The 27,610-nt window shown below is 48.8% G+C and overlaps 1 protein-coding gene across 2 annotated transcripts; it reads left to right on the top strand.

Annotated features, from left to right (window-relative positions):
- Positions 1-19,372: 19,372 nt before the first annotated feature.
- On the top strand, positions 19,373-21,130 carry LOC127052350 (olfactory receptor 10Q1-like). Of its 2 annotated transcripts, none has more exons than XM_050955945.1 (2): positions 19,373-19,493; positions 19,977-21,130. In XM_050955945.1, the coding sequence occupies exons 1-2, from the start codon at positions 19,382-19,384 to the stop codon at positions 20,927-20,929; spliced, it is 1,065 nt and encodes a 354-aa protein (XP_050811902.1). In that variant the 5' UTR covers positions 19,373-19,381; the 3' UTR covers positions 20,930-21,130. The 2 variants fall into 2 exon arrangements, with proteins under 2 accessions (XP_050811902.1, XP_050811903.1); XM_050955946.1 differs by having other exon boundaries at positions 19,373-19,469; positions 19,974-21,130.
- The last annotated feature ends 6,480 nt before the right edge of the window (positions 21,131-27,610 follow it).

Here is a 27,610-nt window from a genome sequence, read left to right on the forward strand (position 1 = left end):
AAAACTGCATCCCTGGAGTTCACCTCAGAGGGGAATAATAAGGATAAAGAACAAATGCAGTGGGGTCAAGAGGTGGGATAGAACGTTTCGGTTTTGGAGGAGCAGGTTAACATAGAACAAGCTCATTGCTCCAGGTAAAGATCTGGATCCCTCCAGCAGCTGATATGTCCCTTTGATTAGCAGAATCCTTTATTTTCCATTCCCAGGCCATTACATCCCCGTTTCCATTTTGGCCTCCTCTCGGAACAGCCCAACCCGATTAGACTCCCACATCCTTCTAGTCCAGTCTCCTGTCTCCAACATTCCTGCAAAGGAAAGTGTAAGAACCCTGCAGTAGAAGATGTGGGATAATCTGCCCCTTGCATTAGGTTTCATTCTGTTCTCTAATAGTCAGAGATCATCTTAAACCAATGGGTTCCACACTATTTTTGCAATCATGAATTAGTCTAACTCTGGATATTCTAGTTATCTGTGTAAATATCCACTCCCTTTTTTAATCTTATTGTGTTCTTGGTATCAGTGACTTCCTGTGACACTGAGTTCCACAATCTAATTCCGCATTTTTGAAAAAGTATTTCCCTTTTGAATTTCCCACTTTTCAATTTCACTGACTGTCCCTTTGTTCTTGTGTTAGGAGACAGGGAGAATAGAAGCTCCTAATCTACCTTCTCCAACTCATTCATTATTTTATACAGTTGCATCCAGTCCCCTCTTACCTGGCTCCTCATTAGAGTAACAATCCCCATCTTTTCAACCTCTCTTCATAAGAGATTGTTTCCAAGCCCTTGATCATTCTTGTCACCCTTCTCTGAATCCCTCTAGTTCGGCAACATCCTTCTGGAGATGGGTTGCCCAGTGCTGCACACACTAATCCGATGCGACCACCCCAGGGGTTTATCGAATAGCGTTATAATGTTCACCACACAGGGAAAGACAGAGGTATGGCTTGCATGTGAGCTTTTCTGGGATATTAAAACAAAACATTCCATCTACCAAAATAAACAGTAAACAAGGTCTGTCAGCTTCTTCCATCATTGTCTTTCCATCTTTGGAGAGGTTAATGCTTGACTCCAGCACCAACTGAGCACCTCATCGTGCTCCCAGTGAAGCCACAGTGTCTTATGGGATCTGTAGTTCAGGGTGTCTCCTGCTCCCACCCTCTTCTACAGGCTGGGCTCCTGGTTGGACTACATCTCCCAAGATCTCCACAATCTCCTCTCTCGGTGAGGGGAGGTGTTTGCATCCTAGCAGTCGTGTTGCTGTGGTGCATCATGGGAGATGAAGTCCTGCTTTGAGCAAGGGGTTGGACTAGATGACCTCCTGAGTTTTCTTCCAACCCTAATCTGTGATTCAATGAAGTCCAACAGGGGAGCCCAACCTGCAGAGAATGGTGGTATGAGGTGCCCACTCTACGACTCCCATGAGGCACCACAGCGGCTTTTCAGAATCAAATTATTTGGGGGAGTTGAAGTTTTTGAACAAAAAATGGCGAGGAAAGCAAACCTTTTGGGGGTGGGGGAAGTCTAGTTAAAAACCCAAATTTTCATGTTGATGGAAAATTTCTGCCTGTCGTAACTGCCCTGAGTATCAGAGTTCTCTGTAACTGGGTCTTTCTGACACGGCACAAATTAGCCAGCTGCCATCCCACAGGCCCATGCTGCTCATATAAACAGGAAATGCCTTGGTAGGTGTTATCGGCTGGCGCTTGCTGCACCAAACCACAGCAGGCTGCCTCCTCCTTGCTGCTAGCCACTTTGCATGCCTCAGAACAACTGCTGTAGCTAGCTGATTTCCTGGAAGGTGCTGTTTGTGGTTTGGCATGATTAATCCATTCCAGCTGATGGTAATTTAGCAGAATGCAGGCAACAGCTGCGGAAGGAGATTGCAGCCAAAATCACTGAGCACAGTTCTCCACTTGCCATGCCCCCTTGCATAAGCATTTAGGCATTAGATCCTCCCATGAGAGTTAGGCACCTAAATGCCTTTGAGGATCTGGGCCTCCCCTTGTTGCCATTCTGCTCTGGTGGCTTCCCAGCCCTCCTTTGCAGAAGGCTTGGGAGTGGAGAATCAGGCTGGATCTAGGCTTGCCCAGTTGAACTGACCATGCTGTGGAGAGAGAACAACACCTGTAGGTCCGATGTCCTGAGCAAGGATGGTAATGGCCATTCTGATTATGGACAGGCCACCTGCCAATCTTACAGCTTCTCAGCACCAGGGCCCCATACCCACCTTCAGTGAGAACAGCGCTTACTGCTTAGGCTGCAGTAGAAGCTCCAGTGGGGGAAGGTATGGTGCTCTGGGGAAGAGGAGCGGTTCCATCTCAGCAGGGATGGTTAAGGCTTTTAATCAGATTAGGCATGTGGAGAGGGATTGAGTGCTCGGGCTGGGGATGGGGGCATGGGTCTTGGCCCACCATGACAGGGTCTGGGAGCAGGGCTGGCTCCAGGGTTTTTGCCACCCCAAGCGGTGGAAAAAATAAAAAGCTGCAATTCTGATTGGTGGCAGCTCCAACACACCACTTTCTTCTTCAACGGCAATTAGGTGGCAGGTCCTTCCCTCCAAGAGGGACTGAGGGACCCGCCACCGAAGAGCCCGATGTGCTGCTCCTTCCCCTTGGCAGCCCCAAGCATCTGCTTGCTGGGCTGGTGCCTGGAGCTGGCCCTGTCTGGGAGACAAAGCTGGTGGCCACCACAGCTGGGTGGTCAACTCCTCTAGGAGCTACAAAAAGACCCTGTCATTTGTTACACCTCCAGCACTCCTTCTCTGAGTACCCTGAGTGCCATCCTGGCTGCTGTGACCGTGCTGCCAGAAGCTGCCCAGCAATAAGCACTGGGGCCTCTGCCCATGTGTATGCATTGCCTTTTACCAGCCTAACTGCCCTGCAGTTTAGTAAAATACAAATCCCTGCTCATGCCTCTCTGGGTCGGGTCATACAGCTCCGCGGTTATCCACTGTTAGGGCACAAGTGAGCATGCCTCAGGGAGGAATCCTGCTGGCAGCCCTGAGCTCCTGCAGGCTGGATTTGAGATTTGGCAACCTGTAAATAAGAGGGGTAGCCAAACTTAAAGGTATAGTTATGACTGGAGCAGCAGATGAGAGACCTGGGTTCTAGTCCAGCTCTGCTGCTGACCTGCTGGGTGACCATGGACAAGTCATTGCATTGCCCCCTGCCTCAGTTTCCCTTGTGTCTGTTTAGATTGTAAGGTATTCAGGGCAGGGAAAGCCTCATACTATGTGTCTGCGCAGCACCTGGCACAACAGGGGTCTGTGCAGTGTCTGGCATAAGGGGTCTGTTCTGGTCTGTCCAGCACCTAGTGCAATGGGGCCCCAGCCTTGGTGGGGATCTGTGCAGCACCTGGCACAGTGAGATCTGGATCTGAGTGGGGGCCTTTAGATGTCCTATGCAGCAAACAATAAAAGCTGTTAGTTCATTCATTCACTGATTGCTGCAGGGGGACTGGGGCTGGGCTATAAAAGCACTGGCCCAGCCAGCCATACTGAAATGAGGGCAGTGAGCCCATGGCTATTCAGAGATCATCTTGAGAGAAGAGTTCCTACGAGTTTCTCATTGCTAATTGGCATCACAACAGAGTCTGATGCTCACACATCTGCTTCCTGCACCCAGCTAAGGGGAAACAGCTGGTGGAAGCCACAGTAGAAGGTGGGGTGCGATTTGTATCACAGTGCCCGGAGTGCTAAAGCTCCCCGCCCCACTAGCAGGGAAAGACATGCCCTTTCTGTAGCCTGCTGTCTACGCTCTCCTGTGCTCTCATCAGTATTGGACAATAAGCAGCGTGCAGCAGCCGCCACGGAGATGTACATAATGGGGAGGGGGTGGGGACATCTCCATTGTCCCTGTGTTCCTAAGGCAGATCCCACCATGCGCAGCTGCTGTGTCAGTCAATGAAAAGTCTTTTGCCAGGGCACATTCAGCATCACAACAGAAACAGCACCCCTGGTGACATACAGAAAGGACCCCATTCAGCCTCTCTGAGATTATTCATCATGCATGTCGATGGATGAAGATCAGCACCCCAGGACAACCTGCATGATGTCATATAAGAGCATTTTTAATGGGAATGCTGCTGGACAGCTCATTGGAATGTGCGCTATAGCTATGTGAGATCAAGGGCAGCCATGTGGATAAGGGACTGGCCCAAGAGGCAGAAGAGCTGGCTTCATTTCTGGGCTCTGCCACAGACTCTCTGTATGTCCTTGGTCAAATCCTTTAGCCTCAGCTTCCCATCTGTAACTGGGGATAATGATCCTTCCATTGCTTATTTCGAGTGTGAGCTCTTTGGGGAAGGGATTGTCATGTGCTCTGGGTATGTCTAGACTGCAGTCATGGCATGTGGTGATGGCACTTGAGCTAATGTACCTGGGTTAGTTTTAATCTGGATTGTCTAGATTGCGGTTACTGGGTGTGACTGCCTCTTGAGCTAGCTTGGGTCCCAGAGCAGCGAAGGTGCAGCAGTGTGGGCTGGGCATATCTGCCTGGACCCCTGGGTAATTACACATGAGGCCAGCCCATTGCTTGTAAGATGCTGTGTAGAAAAGAATGATGACCAGGTGTACACTACTGTTCCACCACTGTTGTACAATTGCACTAAATCTGATACAAAGTATGTCTTGTATCAGAGGGGTAGCTGTGTTTGTCTGGATCTGTAAAAGCAGCGAAGAATCCTGTGGCACCTTATAGACTAACAGACCTATTGGAGCGTGAGCTTTCATGGGTGAATACCCACTTCATTGGATGCATCCGACGAAATGGGTATTCACCCACGAAAGCTCATGCTCCAATACGTCTGTTAGTCTATAAGGTGCCACAGGACTCTATGCTGCTTTTAAAGTATGTCTTGTAAGGTATCAATGGAAAAGTTGTAATCTGCTAAATATGACAATCTTGTTTATATGCATGTATCTTCTATGTATCTGAAGTTATGAATACTTGCTATGTATTTGTATCTCAAATGTGTGTTGTGTTGCTGGATGACACCCCCCAGGCAAATTTTCATTCAGACTAGCCATCACTGGTTGATGAGCCATCCGTGTGATGATGGGCTATTCAAGGAAATCAGCTCTTCAGTGAGCCCTTCCTGAAAATGCCTAAGACAGTGTGGGGACATTGGCCAATGGTAACTTTCTGATTCAACAAAGCACGTAAGGTCATGTGATTTGGACATGTGACCTAAGACACCATCTTTTACCAGTAACTTTCCATGATTATGGGACCCTGGAATCCATGCAGGACCGGCTCTAACATTTTTGCTGCCCCAAGCAAAAAAAAAAAAAGGTGCCCCCCACCCCCCCGAGTGTCACGTCACGTCGCCCAAGTCCCTGCCCTCCCGAGCGTCATGTCACGCCGCCCAAGTCCCCGCCCCCCCCAAGCGTCGTGTCGCGCCGCCCGAGTCCCCACCCCCCACAGTGCTGCCTGGCCGAACCAAAAGAACCAAAAACAAACCCCGAGCACCGCCCCAACCCAAGGTGCTGCCCCAAGCACGTGCTTGGTAGGCTGATGTCTGGAGCCGGCCCTGACTCCATGTTGGCCAGTAACTTTCCATGCACATGAGCTGAGCAATAAATTGCAAGCTATGACATCACTGACATCACTGCTTTGTCTTCATTCCTTCTTCTCATCTCTGGACTGTGATTTTTCTAAGGAAGCTTTGAACAAAGGACCGGATGACCCCCAACCTGCTTGGGTGAACCAGAGACTTATGACAAAGTAGCAGATTTAACATCACTGCTGCTATCCTGACCTGCAAACTGCTCAGTGGACTTACAATGACAGCACCACTTGGGCTCCTCTGCTTGTACAGGAGATTTGGGACAAGTAACGGGAATGGGGAGGTGAATGTTTCCTTTTTCCCAAGGGTAAAACAGTGATTCTGCTTTCCCCCAACGCTGTACCCCTCTGTCAGTGGTTTATGTTTAATTGCAGTGTGTGTCTGCTCAAAAGAGTCTGGAAACTCAGCCAATCCACCCACTGCATCCACCTTTTTGTCCCACAAATACAGTTTTACATAATCACTGCACATATTCAGGAATTGTTCCTGAGTAACCAAATCACACATTCCTTCAGAGCTTGTAATGCCTTTTCCCTTCACCCACCTATCTAACAAATCTTTCATTTCATTTTCATAAGCCACATTACTTAATCCAGATCCCCTCTTAAGACTCCTGAATTTAACCCTGTAGGTTTCAGGTGTAATCTGGAACTGTTTCAAAACCAGTTCCTTAAATTCACTATAGTTTGAAGCCTCATCAATAGACATCTTACTGAATATGTCCAGAGCTCTTTCAGTCAATTTTGCCATCAGTGTAATCAATTTTTGATCCTCAGGAATTGCATGGAGGGTGCACAGTCTCTCAAAGGTGATGAAATATTTAGCAATATCACTGGATTCATCATACTGCAGACACTGTGGCTCCCATTTGTGAATTTTTGGAGAAGTGGAGCCAGCTGCTGAAGGGTTTTGTCTCTTCCACTCCATAACAGTCAGTTCATGCTTCTGGGCCTGTATTTCGCAGTCTTTTAACTGCAGGGCTAACCTCTGGGTTTCCATGGCTCTTTTGTGAGCAGCTTCCTCCCTGGCTGACTCTGACTCTTCTTCTTTGAGCTTCTTTTGAAACTCACAGTCCTTTGCCTTCTATTCTGCTTCCAGTCTGGCCAGCTCTAGTTTTGTAGCTGTCTCACTGGTAGCTTTCTAGTGCTTATTCCCTCACCCAAAATAAACAAACAGAAAATAACAAACCAGTAACCACTTTGTCTGTTCTCCAGCCACCACACTTAAAACTCACTTAAAAGCATCTCAGAGCAATCAGCTGTGCGCAGATCCTGCTCGATTACCGGCACTGGGACCGGTTGGGTCATAGAGACCCCCTTGGGACTGCCACCTGATGTGCTGAGTACCTCTGACCCCGTTTTCCCTGCCAGCTTGGGATTTCAGTATCTTGTCTTGTTGAGCCAGACAAGATAGCCTGCTGCAAACACAGACCCAGGTCTGAACCACATCCCCCCAAAGCTGCAGACTTAACTAAAAACTGCTTCAGAAGTGCTCCTGTCTCTAGCACCCAGACTCCCAGTTCCTAGTGGGATCCAAATCCCAAATAAATCTGTTTTACTCTATATAAAGCTTATAAGGGTAAACTCATAAATTGTCCGCCCTCTATAACACTGACAGAAAGATATGCACAGCTGTTTGCTCCCCCAGGTATTAATTACTTACTCTGGGTCAATTATTAAGCAAAAAGTGATTTTATTAAGTATAAAAAGTACGATTTAAATTGTTCCAAGTAATAACACAGAGCAAAATAAATAAAACTAAAAACACACAAGTCTAAGCCTAATACAGTAGGAAACTAAATGCAGCTAAATCTCACCCTCAGAGATGTTCCAATAAGCTTCTTTCACAGATTAGACTCCTTCCTAGTCTGGGTCCAGCAATCACTCACACCCCCGTAGTTATTGGCCTTTGTTCCAGTTTCTTTCAGGTATCTCTTTGGGATGGAGAGTCTATCTTTTGAGTTAGCTGAAGACAAAATGGAGGGGTTTCCAGAGCCTTTTATATTCTTTCTCTTGTGGGTAGAAACCACTTTGTTCTCCTGCGCAAAGTCACAGTAACAAAATGGAGTCTGTAGCCAGCTGGGCAAGTCACATGTCTATGAATGATTCAGCTTTTTGCAGGCCGATGCCATTGTTTACATAAAATGCAGTCTAGAGCCTGTACTTATTAACAAATGACCTTCCTATGTACGGTGTTGGTGTTGCCACTTCACCTTGATTGGTCTCTTGAAATGTGCGTTAACTACTTATGCTAAACAATCTCTCCCACCTTGTATTTAGCTTGGACACTGAGTACCTTTCCCACACGTGAAGAAGAGCTTGGTGTAAGCTCCAAAGCTTGTCTTCCTCATCAACAAAACTTGGTCCAACAAAAGATATCACCTCACCCACCTAGTATCATCAAGTGACCTTCACATCTACTAAGGTATTTCTCATTCAATGGTTAGTTCTGGCAGCTCTTGACCATGGGTGCTAGAACAATTTGTATAGTGGGGGGTGCTGAGAGCCACTGAAGCAAACTGTAAACCTTGTATATAATGGAAACCACTTCACGCCAGGGGGTGTGGCAGCATCCCGAGTTCCAGCACCTATGCTCTTGACCAGCCCAAAAAGCAGGGACCCACTTTTCATGAGCCACTGCTGCTGACAGAGAGCCCCCTCCATGAACGGATCACCAACCTTTTGCTCCCGTGCAATCCTAGAACGCTTGGGTTTGTCTTTGTAACTCTCCCGCCTGCATCTACTCCAGACAGTAAACAGCAACTGTCTCCGGGGTGTCCCTGGTTATCAAATTGATTGGATCAGTTCTCAGACCTCCCCTCTTCAGGTGCTAGTGTAACCCATGTGCCCAATACGGAGATGATTCTTTAAGAGACCCATTTGGGAGGTAAGAGTGAGTTGTGTTTGGGTCTTTGTTGCTAGGCAGATTTAGCACTCCACATCCAGAAGCTTCTGCATTTTAGGTGTGGTAGTTTTGGGGCTGCTCCAGTAGGTTCCCTATTGCAGGGGTCAGACTCCATGAGGGCAGGCAATCAGGGCAGCTGCTTTGCAAAAGGCCATGTGCCCTGAGTGAGCTGGGAGAAGCTGAGCCCAGGGGCAGAAAGCAGGCTCTTTCCCCTAACTCTAAAGCATTTTGCAGCAGGTTAGTGATATTGTTACCCTTCAACAGGGAAGCCTAGGCAATGTTAATTATAGCAAGGGGAAATTGGGAGGGAAAATAACTTCTTCTATTTTAATTGTATGCTTTGAATGTGGTTTTGATTTTAGCCAAACTGTTTCAGTTAAATTGTCTCAGCTAGTGTGATTCACCAACTGTTCTTTAAATGTAGTAATGAGGAAAGAGGAAAGAGTCATTTATATTTTGCTATTCCCAGTTCTTGTACTTTCTTGTAACAAGGTTTTTAAAAAATCTATATATTTAACTTAGCGGTTGGTTAATCAGTTACAGTAGCTGGCTAACAGTGATTTCAGCAGAGGAGGAGGAAAAGTCTTCATGGATTCCAGCTGAAGATTCCTACAAGAAAGTGGAGGGAAGATGTTGTTTTAGACTCAGAAGATCGTATAGATTTGGTGATCAAAGACTCTAACTGAGACTCAGGTGAACTCAACCTAAGCTTTTGGGAACTTTGAGTTTTTTCTCATTGTGTTTCTGTGGGAACTGACCTGTTTAGATTTAATTTGTTTTCTTTATTTGTGTATAACTATGAAGATATTGTATGTGGATTCTAAGGTAGCCATATTATGTTGTAAACATAAGAACGGCCATACTGGGTGTCAAGGTTTTCTCCCCCACTTTGAACTTTAGGGTACAAAAAGTGGGGACCTGCATGAACATTTTTAAGCTTAATTACTAGCTTAAATCTGGTATGCTGCCACCAGCCAGAATTTAGTGTCTGGCACACTTTCTGTTCCCCCAAAACCTTCCCTGGGGAACCCAGACCCAAACCCCTTGGGTCTTATAACAAGGAGAAATTAACCATCCCCCTCCTTTTCCCCCCAGACTTTCCACTCCCTGGATTGCCTTGAGAGGCTTCACACTGATCCAAACTCCTTGGATCTTAAAACAAGGAGGAATTAACCATCCCCCTCCTTTTCCCCCCACCAATCCCTGGTGAGTTCAGACCCAGTCCCCTGGATCTTAAAACAAGGAAAAATCAATCAGGTTCTTAAAAAGAAAGCTTTTAGTTAAAGAAAGAAAAAAAGTAAAAGTTATCTCTGTAAAATCAGGATGGAAAATGCTTTACAGGGTACTCAGATTCATATAGACCAGAGGGACACCCCCCCCCCCCGCCTAACCTTACATTCAAAGTTACAGCAAACAGAGGTAAAAATCCTTCCAGCAAAAAGACACATTTACAAGTTGAGAAAACAAACATCAGACTAATTCGCCTTGCCTGGCTACTACTTACAATTTTGAAACATGAAAGACTAATTCAGAAAGATTTGGAGAACCTGGAATGATGTCACGTCCCTCTCAGTCCCAAGAGCGAACAACGAACCAAACAAAAAGCACAAACAAAGACTTCCCTCCACCAAGATTTGAAAGTATCTTGTCCCTCTATTGGTCCTCTGGTCAGGTGTCTGCCAGGTTTATTGAGCTTCTTAACCCTTTACAGGTAAAAGAGACATTAACCCTTAACCATCTGTTTATGACACTGGGTCGGACCAAAGGTCCATCTAGCCCAGTATCTTGTCTTCCAATAGTGGCCAGTGTCAGGTACTTCAGAAGGAATGAACAGAACAGGTAAAATCATCAAGTGATCCATCTCCTGTCGCCCATTCCCAGCTTCTGGCATCAGAGGCTAGGGACACCATCCCTGCCCATCCTGGCTAATAGCCATTGATGAACATATCCTCCATGAACTTATCTAGTTCCTTTTTGAACCCTGTTATAGTTTTGGCCTTCACAACATCCTCTGGCAAAGAGTTCCACAGGTTGACTGTGCATTGTGTGAAGAAATACTTCCTTTTGTTTGTTTTAAACGTGCTGCCTATTAATTTCATTTGGTGACTCCTAGTTCTTGTGTTATGAGAAGGTGTAAATAACACTTCCTTACTTACTTTCTCCACACCAGTCATGATTTTATAGATCTCAATCATATCCCCCCTTAGTCATCTCTTTTCCAAACTGAAAAGTCCCAGTCTTCTAATTTCTCTTCATATGGAAGCTGTTCCAGACCCCTAATCATTTTTGCTCAAAATTAAATTATCATACTTTATGTTTCTTTATTATAAGATTTTATAAAGTTGTTACTTGATTAAATTCATTGCTTTCCTTTTGGGACTTGAATGTGAGGAGGTTAACCCTGTGCAATCCTTGCTAAAAATCCCTAGGGACTAAATTCTGGGTCTCCAGTTGCTTTTCTACGGGATTTGGGTGGTTTGGGGTGTTTTGGAGGGCACTGGAGAAGGGCAATTTAGCGAATTCTAGCCCACCCAAAGGTTACACGGTTTCACTGCCAGGAGTCCAGATTTGGAACACAAGATCCTATGTGTTCCATAACTCTACAGTTGTTTCCTGGACAAACATCTTGCAATAACTATGGCAATCAGCTCAGCCATCACTTCCAGCAGAGACCCCACATGAGCTCCTTTGGGGTAACAGCAAGAAAATGGTCAGACACAGAAATAATATCCCTGCCTGGGCATGTTTGGGCATGTCTAGCCCCAGGAGCGGTGCCAGGGCTTTTGGCAACCTAGGCAGGGGTCCTTCCACGCTCCTAGTCGTTGGCAGCAATTCTGTGGTAGGAGTGTCCTTCTGCGCTCCCGGTCTTCGGGGCACTTTGGCGGCGGGTCCCGGAGCGAGTGAAGGACCCGCCACAGAATTGCTGCCAAAGACCCGGAGCGCGGAAGGACCCCCTGCCGCTGAATTGCCACCGAGGGTGGCAAAATGCCGCCCTCCCAAATCCTAGCCTAGGTCGCCTAAATGGCAGCGCCGGCCCTGTCTAACCTGCACAGTATCATGGATAGTCATTCTTTGTCTCGGTTTCCCCACCGGCCAGCATGAACAACCAATGGACAAACATCCCTTTTTACACACCCCTTTCCTCTTCTGCACACGCTTACACATGGTGTGGTGTCAGTAGTAGGTGAAGCGTTAAAGTTTAGGAGGACACATGGTCAGATTCACCTCCTGCCCCTAGGGGAAGTGCTGCTCCTCTTCAATGGAAAAACAACTGACCACTGCCTCTGTATTGTCTGCTATCACCAGACTGCTCTCTCACTGCACCGACACATCTTATTAAAACACCAAGCCCAGGTTCTCAGATTCTTTAGTAAGTGAGACAACTCTAGAACTGTTGGACGCGGACTAGATCTAATTCCCTATTGGAGTTCACTCAGTTATCCCCTGACATTGTCAAGAGAACGTAACAGTATATTGCAACATGAAGCAGAATCCTTACCTCTATAATCCAATTCCTTTCCAAGAAGCAGCTTTTTCATTTTTCTGGTTGTCCCATTTCCATTACCCAGTGGTGTCAGAGGGAGGTATCGATTTGGGTGACTCTTCTCTTAGGGAATATTAGGTACAGTCCTGAGGCCCTTTTGTCTTACAACCAGGATAGTAACATTTCATTACCCCTGCACCCAAAATGTAAATGAATTTTAATCAAAATGCTCCCATGGGGGGGCAAGGAGATGGATAACAAACGCACAACTAAGGCTTTCTAACTCGCTCTTCCTCCAGTTTCATCAATAGCAGCAGAGAGCTTCTTCCCTAGAGCTCCCACAAGTTGACAACCATATAAATATATTGTTGATTTATTGTTGCTGTGTTTCCCCAAAATAATGCCTTTTTCTCTTACTAACATTTCCTTGTTTTGTACACAGACCCAGTGCTTGTGATAGGGGAAGTAGTGCCTGTTAAAGGCATCCAGGAAAAGTAAGTGGTGCGTTTGCTAATTTTAAGAGGAACCTCTAGATATTTGACCCTGAAAATGTCATATTTTTGGTGAAAAATCAAAAATGTAGAGCCATAACACTCCCCCCCCCCCAAAAAATGGAAAACTTAGAGCTGAAAACCAAAAATTTAATTTAGAACTGCAACTTCAGTGCTTCATGTGAGCTGGTTTGAGTGTCTCATGCCCATTTTCCCTATGGACCAGTCTCCTTGGCTGGACTACATCTCCTATAATGCATCATGGTTTCCCCTGTTGCTGAGATATCATAGTGCATCATGGGAGCTATGTTGCTGTGCTACATCATGGGAGATGTAGTCCAGCTGGGGAGCCCAGACCAAAGAAGAGAAAAAATTGATTTTCAGCCAAAATTGCTCAGTTTTCGCAAAAATATTTTGATGCAATAAACCAAAGTTGCTTTCAAAAACAGTTTTGACAGAATTTTGTTTATATTTCTATGGCTATTGAGAATATTATCATAGTTAATACTGAAAAACTTGTGGCGGGATAGTAAACCTACTGCTTCAGGGCTTAAGCTGATCTCTACTAAACACCAGGATGAGACTTGATGCAGGCTGATTAGTGTTGCCCCTCAACCTGAGCAGTTTGCCAATATTTGGGCTCTTGCTGCTTTGTTTCCCTCCTTCTTGTAGCTGTAACAAGCTTTTATGTACTTGAAAACAGTTACCATGTCCCTTCTCTGTCTTCTCTTCTCCAGACTAAACAAACTTGATTTTTTCAATCTTCCTTCACAGGTCACGTTCTAGACCTTTAATCATTTTTGTTGCTCTTCTCTGGACTTTCTCCAATTTGTCCACATCTTTGCTGAAATGTGGTGACCAGAACTGGACACAATACTCCAGTTGAGGCCAAATCAGTGCAGAGTAGATTGGAAGAATTACTTCCCGTGTCTTGCTTGCAACACTCCTGCTAATTCATCCCAGAATGATGTTTGTTTTTTTTGCAACAGTGTTACTCTGTTGACTCATATTTGGCTTGTGATTCACTCTGACACCCAGATCCCTTTCTGCAGTGCTCCTTCCTAGGCAGTCATTTCCCGTTTTGTATGTGTGCAACTGATTGTTCCTTCCTATGTGGAGTACTTTGCATTTGTCCTATTGAATTTCATCCTATTTACTTCACAACACTTCTCCAGTTTGTCCACATCATTTTGAATTTTAATCCTATCCTCCAAAGCACTTGCAACCCCTCCCTGCTTCGAACTGTCCGCAAACTTCATAAGTGTACTCTCTATGCCATTGGTGAAGGTATTGAGCCGTATGCAGAACTGATCCCTGCGGGATCCCACTCAATGTGCCCTTCTAGCTTGACTGTGAACCACTGATAATTACTCTCTGGGGATGGTTTTCCACCCAGTTATGCACTCACCTTACAGTAGCTCCATTCGTCTGTCTGTCAGTGGTCCATCCAGTGGTCTATCCATCCATCCATCCACTCATCCATCCATTGGTCCACCCATCCATATTCAGTGGTTACAATGCTTACAGTCATACATTTTAAGACCAGAAGGGAGCCTTCCTTTGTATCCATCCTTCAATTCATAATTATTCACCCATAACAATGATTTATCCTCTCTCCTTCCAGTCCATTGCTTCTGTCTTCTAGAGTTGTTTGGAAAATGGGGTTTTATTCCCCAAGAAAATTTCAAGGAAAGTGGGGAAAAATTGTTGAAATTTTCAGCTGAAAATTTCAACTTTTTGGTAACCCCTGTCTCCCCCCAAAAAACCCTTTCAAACTGAATTTTTAGAGAATTGCAGACCAACTTCCCTGGTCTCCCAGGCTCCATGGCTGTCCACCCAATGAGCTGGAAAGGAGTTTGGAGATTGCAAATTGGCAGAGGCCCTGGAGGTTTTTTGCCTTCCTCTGCAGCATGGGGCACGGGTCACATGCTGGAGGATTCTCTGCAGCTTGAGGTCTTCAAAGCACAATTTGAGGACTTCAATGACTCAGACATAGGTTAGGGGTTTGTTACAGGAGTGGGTGGGTGAGATTCTGTGGCCTGCATTGTGCAGGAGGTCAGACTAGATGATCATAATGGTCCCTTCTGACCTTAAAGTCTATGAGTCTATGAGTTAGGGCTTCCAGGCTCTCAGCTCCTGGGACAGTCTTGGCCTCACCTGTCTGACAGGAGCATGGATTTTCATGCAGACCCCTTTCCATCATTCTGGTAAAGTAGAGGGGCCTTAAAATCTCTCTGAGTATTGCCCAGAGCAGGGGCCTCTCTGGCTGGTGTGGGAACCGGCATAAGAACCTGCATCGGCCCTGTTCTCAGCCTCTGGCATAGGGGATGTATCAGTGGCATGGCTGTAGTGCATGGAGTTCTAGGTCCCAACACTGCTCTAACTCACGTTGGGCACACTCTTTCCATTAGGGAATAGAGAGCTTGTGTTTTTAACAGCCGCAGGTGCCCCATCCAGCAGGGGCTAGGCAGTGCCATGCATGGTCATGGAAGGCAGGGAGGTCATAGGTGGCTTAGTACTGCCTCTGTCCTGGGCACAGGAACAGGGCAACTGAGAACACGCCCAGGTTCTGACCTTGGAGCATCTGGAAGAGCCATCTACCTCGGTCAATAGGGTGCTGGTGGAGAGCAGGGGGTGCAAAGGCACTGGGTGGCAGAGGGGGGGATTGACCAATAAAAAGGAAGTGGAGCTGCTATCTGGAGCACTGCTAGAGACACATGAAGACCGATACAATTCAGGAAATAGCCCTAATGTCCAGTCGGGGTAGGTAGCACTCATTGTGGTGAGTGACATGAGAATGGCTTGTTGCAGTGGCTGGGGGAGGGGGGACTGGTTGTGACTGGCACAGCCTGGCTGCAGTGGGGTCTGAGCTATCTGGGACGGGCTGCTAGGGGACACATTCTATCTGACATAAAATACCCTGAAATCCAACACACGGCAGATTTATGGATGTAGGGACTCCTCCACTCCCAATGCAGCCAGGCCCCCATGATTTCTGTTGGGGTTAAACATTGCCAGCAGTCCCTGAAGCTTAGGCAGAGGATCAGAGGATTCTGAGGCCCAATGGAGATACCCAGTGCCATTCATTTGCATATGACACTACCCACAATGCATTGCCAACTCTTGGTTAGGGAGCTGAGTGGGACCAAGGAATCTGGATGCCAAATGGGGATGCCTAAATGCTGCTCATTTGCATATACCTTACCCATAATGCTTTGCCTACTCACAGCTAGGGAGCTCAGGGGAACCAAGAGAAATGAATTCAGTTGCCAAATTTGGGTGCCTGCCAGGTGAGGCTCATTTGAACATACCATGACCCACAATGCTCTGGTGGCACACAGCAAGGGCACTGGGAACTTTGGGCCACACTGGAGATTGGGAGGAAAGCATTGGTTGTACAGAGAAGGTGGAGAGAGGGTGTAGCGGTTTTGCTGGGAATGGAGCTGTAGCATCCAGTAACTGTGGTGATTCAGGTGGTGGGTAGCCCATAGACGCACTTCCATGAAGAAGGTGCTGGTTAGCCTAAGAGGGCACTCGATAGTTGAGTAGTTGGTGCCCATCAGAGGCAAAGGGGTAGGTGTGGACAATCTGAGGCCCTTGTCAAATTTCTGATCTATTGAGCCTTGTGAGTGAGAAGAACATAAGAGCTGACACACTAGGTCAGCCCATGGTCGCATCCAATATCCTGTCTCTGACTGTGGCCTGTACCAGAGCTCCAGGGCAAGTGTCCAGAGCAGGGCAGTTAGATCGATCACCTCCTGGCAGGCAGAGGTTTCAGTTCACCCTGGGCATAGGGTTGTGTCCTGACCACTGCGGCTAACAGCCATGGGTGGACTGATCCTCCATGAAATTATCCAGCTCTTCTTTGAACCCAGAGTGAGACCCTGGCAAAGACCCTGCTGGGGGGGGCAGGGGCAGGTGTGTGGCCTCCGTACCCAGAATGGCACAGGTAGGCTGGCACCAGGAGCAATTGCTTCTGACTGAGGAAGTGCATGTCAGTGTTGGATGAGGGGGCAGGGCAGGTGCCCCCTTCCTCCCCCCCCCGGGGACAGATCTCGGAAAGGAAGCTAAATACCTCAGTTGCATCAGGGTGGAGGCGGAGGCAGCCACGGGAGAGGGGGACACTTTAATGTTGTCGCCTGATGCTGCTAGAGAGAGACACTCCCCCTTTCCGAGATCCCTACACCAGCTCCCTTTGCAGCCAAAGCCCATTGTCAAGGAGCCTTTGGACACTGCCAGACTCACTAGCTCTCTTCCCTCCATTTCCCAATAGTCCCCAAGGCCTCAGCTGGGACATGGGCCATCCTCAGCCTTTGGGACTGGCCTCCTAGCCAGGTGACAGCATGAAACTCAGTCCATCACCACCCCAAGCGTCTCCAGGAACCTGACCGGACTCAGCAGGGTAAGGACATAATTTCAACCACTGTGCTTAGCCAGAAAATCTTGCTTCAGTGTCCCATGGAGCCTGGGGTCTGGAATTGGGAAGCCCAGAATGTGTGTGTGTGTGTGTGTGTGTGTGTCGGGGAGATGCTCAGCATGCTCATTTGCATATGTATTTACCCAGAATGCACCAGTTTCATGGCAGTGTCCTAGTTTGAGGCAGGGGGGCAATGATTTAGTGGAGAATTCCCTCTAATGTTTCTTGTCCCTGGGCTTTGCTCACTGTGATTGGGATGGGTGAAGGCTCTCTCCTCACTGCTGCTCCATCCAGCCCCAGGTCAGAATATTTGGGCACTTAGCCCTGACCAGCATCGAGTAAACTCAGAAATTTTCTAGCTGGAGCAGAGCAATGATCTCTAGGGTCTGATAACTTGACTCAGTCAGTAGCTGCAGCCTGGATGCTTCTGTAACCCTGGCTTACTCCATGTAGCACTTTGTTCTCTGCTAGCAGCTGCACCACTGAGAGATTTCTGAGTCTGCTGGAGCCTTGGGAAGCAGAGATGGGTCCTTGGGGCTCAGATCTTTGGATCCTGGGTTTGATCCCCAGGATGACAACCCATCCAGGGGGGAAGGAGTACCTAACCACTGGCCCACCCTCCTTCCCTGCAATGGTGAATGTACTATGGGTTCCTGTGAGTGAAGCCCACTGAATCCCGCATAGCCAGTATGGGGTTGCTTTCTATGGTGCGTTCCCCAGCTCTCAGCCAGGCGTGACTAATGTCTCCCCTGTTAGCTTTCTGGGATCCTCTGTTGATATCAAAGAGCTGCACCTACCCACATGGTGATGGGAGAGGGACCACAGCAACTGCCAGCCTGTCTGGCCCAGTATCCAACAGCGGCTGATGCAGGATTCCTTCCCGCTCACCTTGGCTGCTGAAGCATGAGGCTGGAGACTCACTGACCCCATGCCACAGGCAGCTGCCCACACTGGAGAAGAGGCAGCCAGGGATAGAGGTTTCCTTGAGAATTGATTTATTGCTGTGGTTTATTGGACCTATGCCATGGCTCACTACCTCAGGCCGGTCACTTCTGCAGCATCTCCGTCCGTTCCCTTTGCCCAGATATCCCGGGCACTTAGCCACCCCCCGAGAACTTGGGTGCCTCCCAGCTCCCTCGTGCAGTAGGACAGTTACCCCCACTGGGCAGAGGAGGCGGTGAAGCCCAGAGAGATGGTGGGCACACCTACATTTGAGCTGGGAGGGGTGAGTCACATCCCTGCTAGCTCTGCTCATGCTAGTGCCTAAAGATAGCAGGTAACTTTGTCCCAGCTGCTGAGACACTGTGCCCCTGCTTACCTGAGTCCTCAGTGATGGGAACGGGCACAACCCCAACCACACGGCTCCCCCATGGGGCTGGCGGGGAGTCAGGCCATGTACTAGGCAAGGCTGGCTCTCACTGTGGGCTGGGCACCCTGAGAGAAACTAAACCTGCCAGGGATGGTCCCTCCTGGCAGCCGGGATTCCTGTGTATGTGTGTGCACATGCATGAGTGTGTGTGTATGTGTATGTGCATGTCTGTGGGCCTCCGTGTAAGCATGTGTACATGTGCATGTCTGTGTCTCCACGTGTGTGTATACATCTATATGTGTATATTCATGTGTGTTCCATGCCTGTCCCCATGACTCCCAGCCAAGGGGATGGTTGGTTGTGTCCTGTCCTCTCTCCACAGCAGGCCTGGAGTGGAGGGATCCGGGCAGAGAGCTGGCTGAACCCAGGCATCTGTGACCCTGTCTCTTCCCACAGGGATCAGGGGTACTGTGCCAACTGCCAACCTGCCCCGATCTGTGTGCGACATCTGTGAGCACCCCTCCCCACCGAATGCCATGGAGCTCTGCCCTGCAAACACTCCCTGCCCTAGTCTGGGACTGTGCTATTGGATCCACTGGCCAGTGTACCCTGCAGACAAGACCTGACTCTGATCTCCAGTGTGAACCCACTGACTTCCCTGGAGTCACTCCTGATTCTCACCAGGGTGCGTGACAGCAGGGTCAGGCCCTGGACATGTAATCGCCCTGGGGCTGCAATAGGTACTAGGCAGCAGCTTCATTGCTGCTCTTCAATCTAGGAGGGGCAAAGACACCTCCCCAGCCTCCAGGATGTGTGAGGGAGGGTACAAGTAACCTGATCATTCTGATCAGGATCCAGGGCTTGGAGACAAGGTGGGGGGGAATCCATCAGAAGGAACTGCCCTTCTGGTCTGAAACTGCAATAAAGGGCCCCATCACGGCCCTCAGGTGTGGGGCTGGCTGATTTCCATGAACTCCCAGAAGTGGGGTGCTTGCTTCAGGCTAGCTAGCTCTATACACCTCATCTATCTAATCTATCCATCCATCCATGACAGCAATGCTGGGGTGCGACTGATCTAGAGTTCTGGTTTCCATTCCAACCCCATATTTCCAGATACTCCCTGCTGCGAGCGTGATTGTTTTCGGAGCCTGGGAGCCCCTGCAGGATGCCACGAGGTTGAAGCAACGCACTGATTCCCTCCCGCTTTGCATGTGGAATTTGCGCTCAGCTAACTCATGCATGGAAGAAGCTGGGCCACTCTTGAGTTCTGCTGGCCTTGTAGCCCTGCCCTGGGATGGTAAAAACCGAGTCAAGGTGAAAGGTCAGGAAATACCACAGTGACGGCCTCCACATTTTCAAAGTGACTTGTGATTTTTGGGTGGCCAGCCTGGGACAGCACAAGTGGGGGTGATTTTAACAAAGTCCTGAGTACTCAGCCCTCATTCCCATTGAAATCAATGGAAGTTAGGTGCCTTTGAGGCTCTGACCCCACCCTCTAAAAAAACAGGCTCTTTTAAGAGATGTCAGTTTGGGTCCCAAAATCAACAGCTGCTTTTGAAACTCTTAGCTGTGAAAGTTTAAAGTTGCCCTGTGAGCTGAGATGATGCCACTGGGCTCATACAGCAATGTAGGGATGGTCTGCAGGCTCCCAGCACAGTGCTGTATCCAGGATGCATTGCTGCAGGGTACCCTGAACCCTGTGCCCAAGCACTAGGAGCATGATTGTGGTGCACAGTCAGAGTCGATAGACGCAGTGAGACACATGTGCCCTTGTGTAACTCCTGGTTCTGTGGTTCCCCAGCAGGTGAGATGCATCTGGGCCATGGCAACCAGTCCTTCATCACCGAGTTCGTCTTCCGCCCCTTTTCGTCTGTGCCTACGACACAGCAGCTCCTCTTCATGCTCTTCCTCCTGCTCTACCTGACCAATGTCATCAGCAACACCTCCATCCTCTGGGTAGTCTGCACTGACCACACCCTCCTCTCCCCAATGTACTTCTTTCTGGGCAGCCTCTCGGGGCTGGAGCTGTGCTACACCACTGTGGTAGTGCCCCAGATGCTGATCAGTGTCTGGGATGTCCACACCACCATCCCTGTGGCCAGCTGTGGGGCCCAGATGTTCTTCTTTGTGGCCCTCGGCGGTGCTGACTGCTTCCTGCTGGCAGTCATGGCCTACGACCGGTACGTGGCCATCCGGCACCCGCTGCGCTACGCCCTCATCATGACACGACAGCTCTGCCGGCGGCTGGTGGTCGCCTCGCTGTTCCTTGGGGGGCTGCTCTCACTGGAGCTGACAGCCCTGGTCTTTGCCCTGCCCTTCTGCAGTCGCCAGATCAACCACTTCCTGTGCGATGTGCCGCCCGTGCTGCGCCTGGCCTGTGGCGACACGCGCCTCCACCAGACTGTGCTGTTCAGCGTGGGCGTGGCTGTGCTGGCCATCCCCTTCCTCCTGATTTGCTTCTCCTATGCCCTCATCACGGCTGCCGTGCTGCGCATCCACTCGGCCGAGGGTCGGCGCCGCGCCTTCCACACCTGCTCCTCCCACCTGACGGTGGTGCTGCTGCAGTACGGCTGCTGCGGCCTGGTCTACCTGCGCCCCAAGGCCGACTCAACAGAGGACGAGGACCGACAGATCGCTCTGATCTACGCCTTTGTCACGCCACTGCTAAACCCCCTCATCTACAGCTTGAGGAACAAGGACGTCAAGCAGGCCCTGAGCAGAGCCGTGAGGCGGGCATTGGCATCCCAGCCTCAGTGAGAGGCCGGACGGCCATGTCTCTGCGAACAGTTCCTGCCCCCCACACCATGGGCAGACCCAGGCCATGTCTGCCAGCCCCATCCCTGCTCCTCTGCAATGGGGAGACCCAGGTTCCACTGTTAGGCCTGGTCACTCCGTGCAGCAGAAGCCACCTGTTTCTATACCACAGGTAGGAGGCAGGCGTGCCCGATGTGGGAGTGGAACATACGGGCTCTGAAATGCAGCCCTAGTTCTGTCAGTGCATGGGGTACAAACCTGCAGAGGACAAGAGAAATCAGAGGATCAGGGTGAAAACTAGTGTCAGCCTGTGGCTGCTATAGGGAAGGAGCTCTCTGCCACCATCTCCTGGTGAACTGGAGGAAAAGGCACAATGCATGTTTGTTACTGGCCCTTCCAATGTGAACAACATTTTGGTCATTCTGATTAAAATACAATTAACTTTGGGGGATAACAATATGAAATGTTTTCATCCTTACTGTGTGATAAAAAGGCAATAGGACTGTATTTAATGTGCGCTGAGTGAAGAGTCATCCTAACCAAAATGAGAAATCTCCATCTGGCACCCCTGGGAAATGGAAGTGGGGGGTACAGTTGTCTTTTTTTTTTGGTTTGTTGAGTGAGTGAGTGATATATGCATGCAAACAAGCATGGAATGATTATGTCTAATCCTCATTTTAGCTCTTTAACTTGCTCTCTGATAGAAGTGAGTGAATAGGGGAAGGGGTGTGGGTTAGGATCCTGAGAATATGGTGCTGACAGATAGTCCGCTGTAGCAAGATGACCCTAGAGTTATAACGGCAATAGTGTTTGGTGCTTCAGGCTGCAGATCTGGCACAGAGGCTACAGGTGATGGTGTGGTGTGAGGTAACACAAGGTAGCACTGCAGCTAGAAGAGGGGGGCATGACAGAAAGGCAGAGGCAAGGCATCTCTTCAGAGAAGTCAAGCACCGCGCCCCCACCCCCGGGGGCTGGGGATGGACCTGTCCGAGTGCATGCTGGGCTGGACTACACTAACCTTGGACTGGAGGGGAAGGGGAGAAGGGGTGTGTGAAAGGGACATTTGTCCATCAGACAGGCACACTGGCCTGTGGGGAAACTGAGGCAAAGGACACTGCCCATGATATTGTGTTTTACTTACTATTCACATAAATATACAGTTGATTTATTGTGTTTTCCCAAATGAAAGCTGTGTTCCTTTCCCCCTTAATAACGTTTCCTTGTTTCTATACACAGACTCATTGCTCATGAGAGGGGAACTGTTGCCTGTTAAGGGCTCCTAGGGAAGGGTTTTCCCAGGCTTCTTGTGGATGCTTGAGCTCTTGTGTTGGTTGATTTTAAGGGGAACCCTCAGCTATTTGTACCTGGCCCATTTTGCTGCTGGCAACACCTGGCCGAAGGGTCACAATACACCAGAACCAAGTGATCATTGATTTTCCTGTTCTTGACGACTCTTACTGGACTGGCTGTATGGGAAGGGGGAATAAAAAGGGGGGAGGCCAAGAATCCTCTTTTTAGAGTCAGCTCCAGATAGTGATGCCAGGGACTTGCTTCAGCCTGGAGTAGAAATTATTGGTTACGTGGCACCCTGGTTAATAGAATATGTGACAAATGAGTCTCCTCTCTCTGGCATCATGTGTTACTAAAACCTATGATTAAGGTGTCCAGGCTGTTAATAAATGGTAACTAATATTGAGTCCCTGCATGTCTGGGTGCCCAACGTGAGTGGTATTGGCCTGATTTTCAGAGGGGCCGAGCACCCGCAGCTCCCAGGGACAGTGACTGGCGTTAGAGGTGCTCAGCTTCGCTGAAAAGCCCTTTTCAAGTTGGACACCAGCCATGGAGGCACCCAAAGTTAGTGGCTAATAAATAAGAATAAAGGGCTGGGGGTCCAAACTTTGGAATTTCCATCCGGTGGGAGAATCCAATATGTTGTTCATCATTTTCATCCCAATTTGGGATGAAATGTGAACACATTCAAACTTTTCACACATCAAAAAACTACCAAAAATGTTGATTCAGAAATGTTCTGGGTTGACACTGATCTCTCCAGCTGAAGGAAAAGCCTGGAAGCGCTGCCCCAGAGCGGGGAGCCAGAAAACCCTGGGATGCCCAGCACTGGGCAGTCTGCTCCATAACAAATAACCCACCACAAACAGACACACAGAGGCAGGCACCTCATTCTCCTGAACTAAGACCGATATTGCCCAGTCTGTCCTGTTGAGACACTATTCGTTTACACAAAACTTTGAGGAGGGGAGTTAAAGTTGTGGCTGCCTTCCAGAGCATTAGTTAATAAGCGTTTATGTGAGCAATAAATATTTGAGAATGGGCTTTTCAATCTAACAGCCAAAGGTCTAATGAATCAAGGATTGTGGTGGATTTTCCATCACTGGCAATTTTTAAATCAAGATTGAAAGTTTTTCTTGTGCTTGTTCAACCAGGAATTAAGTCAAGGAATTTCTCTGGTCTGTGTTATGCAGAAGGTCAGATTAGATGATCATAATGGTCTCCTCTGGTCACTTAATTTATGAATCTTTTAGTCTCCTCTCATAAAATAGGGTCTGCATTACCCTGCTCATCCTGGTAGCCATTCCCTGCAGTTTGAATTCTGGCCATATGAGCTATGACTATATCAATGTGAGACTTCTGTACCCCAGACTCAGCTGCTGGAAAATCTCCCCTGAGAAGATGCTTACTCATGGTGCCCCATCTACACTTTAAAGGAACACTAGTGTTACAACAACAACAAAAACCCCAAACCACAAATGTAAGAAAACCAGGGAATGCAGTCAAAGCAATGCTTCCTCCAGACCACTCTGAGCTGCTAGGGCCTTCTCTTCATGGGCAAAAAAAAAAAAAAAAGTGCTTTTCAAATGTGCTAGCTCAAAGGAGTTTCCTTAGCACACAGGTTGATGTGTGTAGCCATGTTAGCTGCAGGGCTGGTTCCAGGGTTTTTGCCAAGCGGCAAAAAAAAAGAAAAAAAGCTGCGATCGCAATCAGCAACAATTCATCGGTAGCTCCACCACACCACTTTCTTCTTCAGTGGCACTTCAGCGGCAGGTCCTTCCCTCCAAGAGGGACTGAGGGACCCGCTGCCGAATTGCCACTGAAGAGCCTGACATGCCGCCCCTTCCCCTTGGCCGCCCCAAGCACTTGCTTGCTGAGCTGGTGCCTGGAGCCAGCCCTGGTTAGCTGGCCATTAGCCTAGAAGGGAGCTAGGCATCAAATAGGAACATTGGACTGGAAAGGCCCTCCTGGGTCTTTGAGTCCTGACCCCTGCTCTCCCAGGAAGCTCCGTCATATAGGCCTGTTCATAAATGTATTAAACTCTACCTTAAAACTAGTTAGGTCATTTGTCCCTGCTCGTCTTCACGGGAGGCTGCTCCAGAATTTCCCTCTTCTGATGGTTCAAAGGGGACTTCCAAATTCCAGCCTGAAGTTCCTCAAGGCCAGTATCATCTCCATGTGTTCTTGTGCCAACGCCATCCTTTAGCTTAAAGAGCTCTTCTCCCCCCGGTGTATTTAGAGAGAGCGATCAGATCCCCTCTCAGCTGCTGGTTTGCTAGGCTGTCAGGGACCCACAGCTGAGCCCATACATAACTCATTGCCCTCAGCTGATTCATCAAACACACCTGGCCCTCTGACTGGCCAATGACTACAGTAGGCACATTCTGAAACCCTGCAAGAGGCATGGGTCTCTGGCTGCTCTGTGGCATTCCACACCTGCAGCTGTGTTTCTGGTCCGGTAGCTCATGCCTGGTTTCCTCCCCACAGCTCTGGGATCCTTGCTTCCACACCTACTCCTGCTACAGCTGATACTCTGGCTCCAACCCTGGGCTCCTGATTCCTGGCTCTTGGCTCCAGCCCACTCCCTGGACTTGGTAAAAAGTAGCTCCTGATTTGGACTCTGTTCACTTCTGCTCCAATCACTAGGCTAGTCTCCTGCCCTGACCATTAGGCAAGACCACCCATGTCCTTGTCCTTCACACAGGCTTAGCAAACAAGCCAAGTGCCTTTAGTCACCTCTCATATGTCAGCCTATCTCCTAATGAGCCTTTTCGGTCAAGCCAAGGTAATGCCACTGAGCTAGAACCACACTCTTTTGGTCCATCAAGGTAGGGCCTAAAGAGACCTGGATGACAACTCGGCTTGGCTTGTGTCAGACTCTTAAGCCTGGTCAATTTTCAGTGACTGACTCTGACTGATCAGGAGGAAGACTGTAGTGGAGAGGATGAGGATCATGTTGCGGTAGAGGAACAGGACTGAAGTAGCACAAGGTGCTACAGGGGAAGAGGGGCTGAGAGGAATTGGCAGAGCTGGGACGGGTGGACTGGCAGGAGTGTTGCAGGCTAGGAGCTGCTGCTGTGCTTGTTGTGGGACTGCATTAGCAGCAGGAATGGAGGTGCATCATCAGACCTGTGTGTGGGGAGCTGACCTTGCACCTAGCGGAGTTCCTTCCCTCCCACTCATGATGGCCCCTTTGTCTCTGCTGGGCATAACCCTTGTCTGTGTCTCACCTGCCATTTTGCCAAGTTTGTGTCTCTCAGATCTGAACTGTTGTCTCTCCCTAATGAGCCCCTTTGCCACCTAAACTATTTCCCAGTGGCAAAGGGAACATTTGCCAAGGGGCTCAGAGGGATATACTAGAATGGACCCAATGGTAGGTGTGGAGAAAGCAGCAATGAAATTCCACAAGAGAAAAGCCAAATTGGCTATCCTAGGGCAACCTACTTCCCACCTTTCTCTCATACTGCCCCGGCCTCTCCTAAGGTTTGCACAGGAAATGCCCCAGGGCTCCCAAGGGTTCAGCACTGATGCCCTCACAGATGTGACATCTCCTTCTCATTCCTTGTACTTCACGTGTAGCTCAGTGGTCTGCATGTAGGCTGGGGCATGGAGAATGGGTTGCTCAGGACACCGTGGCAGGATCTCTTGCATTCTAAGTCACTGGTTTTAACCTGGCCTGAGGCTGGATAACTCCAGGTGAGGGAGAACGGGAGTCATCATTTCTCACTTCCATCGTTATTTGTGTTCTGCTGTTGCCCAGGAACCCCAGACCCAGAGTGAGCCCCCACAGGGCTAGGTGCTGTACAAACAGAACAAAAAGACACCCCAAAGATTTTACAATCCACCAAACTCGACTGAGGGTGAGGGGCTGGTGCGGGGGGTGGGGGTGGGGGGATGTGGAGCCTTTCACCTCTGGGGCTTCAGTTCCACATCAGAAGGATGGGGCACTTGAAACAACTTCAGTCAAAGCGCCGGCTGATGAGGCTGGAATGTCCCATGTGGTGGTGGGGGGAAAACATTGGCACCAACTACACCTTTTCCCCAGCTCCAGACAGAGGGTTAGTTCAGCCACTGGGCCTTTTTACCAGCCCATTGACACTGGAGTGACAGGCCTTCCCCAGCATCCGTCTGTGACGTTATTGATACAATCTGGGACCATATAGAACATGGTTACAACCAAGGTCCTGTAGTGGCACCAAATCTCATGTAAAGGGGGTCATATAAGGAGTCTAAGACCAGGTTATGGGTTGCTGGTTATGATTATGGTGTCTATATGTATGTATCATTTTGTAGTTGAAGTTATGAATATTGGCTGTATACGGTCTGTATTTCAAATTTGTGCTGTGCTTCTGGGAGACACCGTAGACAAGTTGGTGTTCGCTCTGCCTAGCCTGCTTGATGGCCCATTAAGGACCATCAGCTACACAATTGACCCATGGAGAGGAGGCAGATATGCCTTGTAACTCAGCAGGGTGTGCAGGAACTTGTCCATGTGACTGCAGATTCCATTTTGCTGTAATTTTCCACAGTAAGAACAAAGAAGTGTTCTTACACCTGGAAGTGCCTGTATAAGGCTGATGCCTCCTCTCCATCTTGTCTTCAATCCTGCTTCTTACCTCTGGAGGGACTTTGCTGCAAACTGAAGCTCTGCACAAAGGACTGATGACCCATCCCAGCTGGGGATGTTCTCCAGAGACTTGATTTGAACCTGCAGTTTACTCCATCACTGCCACAAGCCTGAACTAAGAACTTTGCCATTACTGTATGTAATTGATTCCATTTAACCAATTCTAGGTCTCATCTCTACCTTTTTCCCTTTATGAATAAACTTTTAGATTTTAGATTCTAAAGAATTGGCAACAGTGTGATTTGTGGGTAAGATCTGATGTGTATATTGACCTGGGTCTGGGGCTTGGTCCTTTGGGTTCGAGAGAACCGTTTTCTTTTACTGGGGTGTTGGTTTTCATAACCATTCATCCCCAGGATGAGTGGCACTGGTGGTGATACTGGTAGACTGGAGTGTCTAAGGAAATTGCTTGGGTGACTTGTGGTTAGCCAGTAGGGTGAAACCAAAGTCCTCTTTGTCTGGCTGGTTTGGTTTGCCTTAGAGGTGGAAAAACCCCAGCCTTGGGCTGTAAGTGCCCCGTTTAAGCGATTTGTCCTGAATTGGCACTCTCAGTTGGGTCCCGCCAGAACCGCATCGTCACACCATCTGAGCCTCATGGAATGTCCCCCCAAAGAGGAGCCTGGCACAGGATTCACTCCAGGGGCTCAGACCAGGTAGGCTCCAGGGAGCCAGGTCCTTCAATCCTCTCCTATCCTCAGCCCAGCTCCTCCTGACAGCTCAGAGGGGAGGAGCCCTTGGTCTCGCCTGGCAGATAAATACCCTTCCCT

Source organism: Gopherus flavomarginatus, chromosome 5, assembly GCF_025201925.1.
Source record: "Gopherus flavomarginatus isolate rGopFla2 chromosome 5, rGopFla2.mat.asm, whole genome shotgun sequence".
Lineage (NCBI taxonomy): Eukaryota > Metazoa > Chordata > Testudines > Testudinidae > Gopherus > Gopherus flavomarginatus.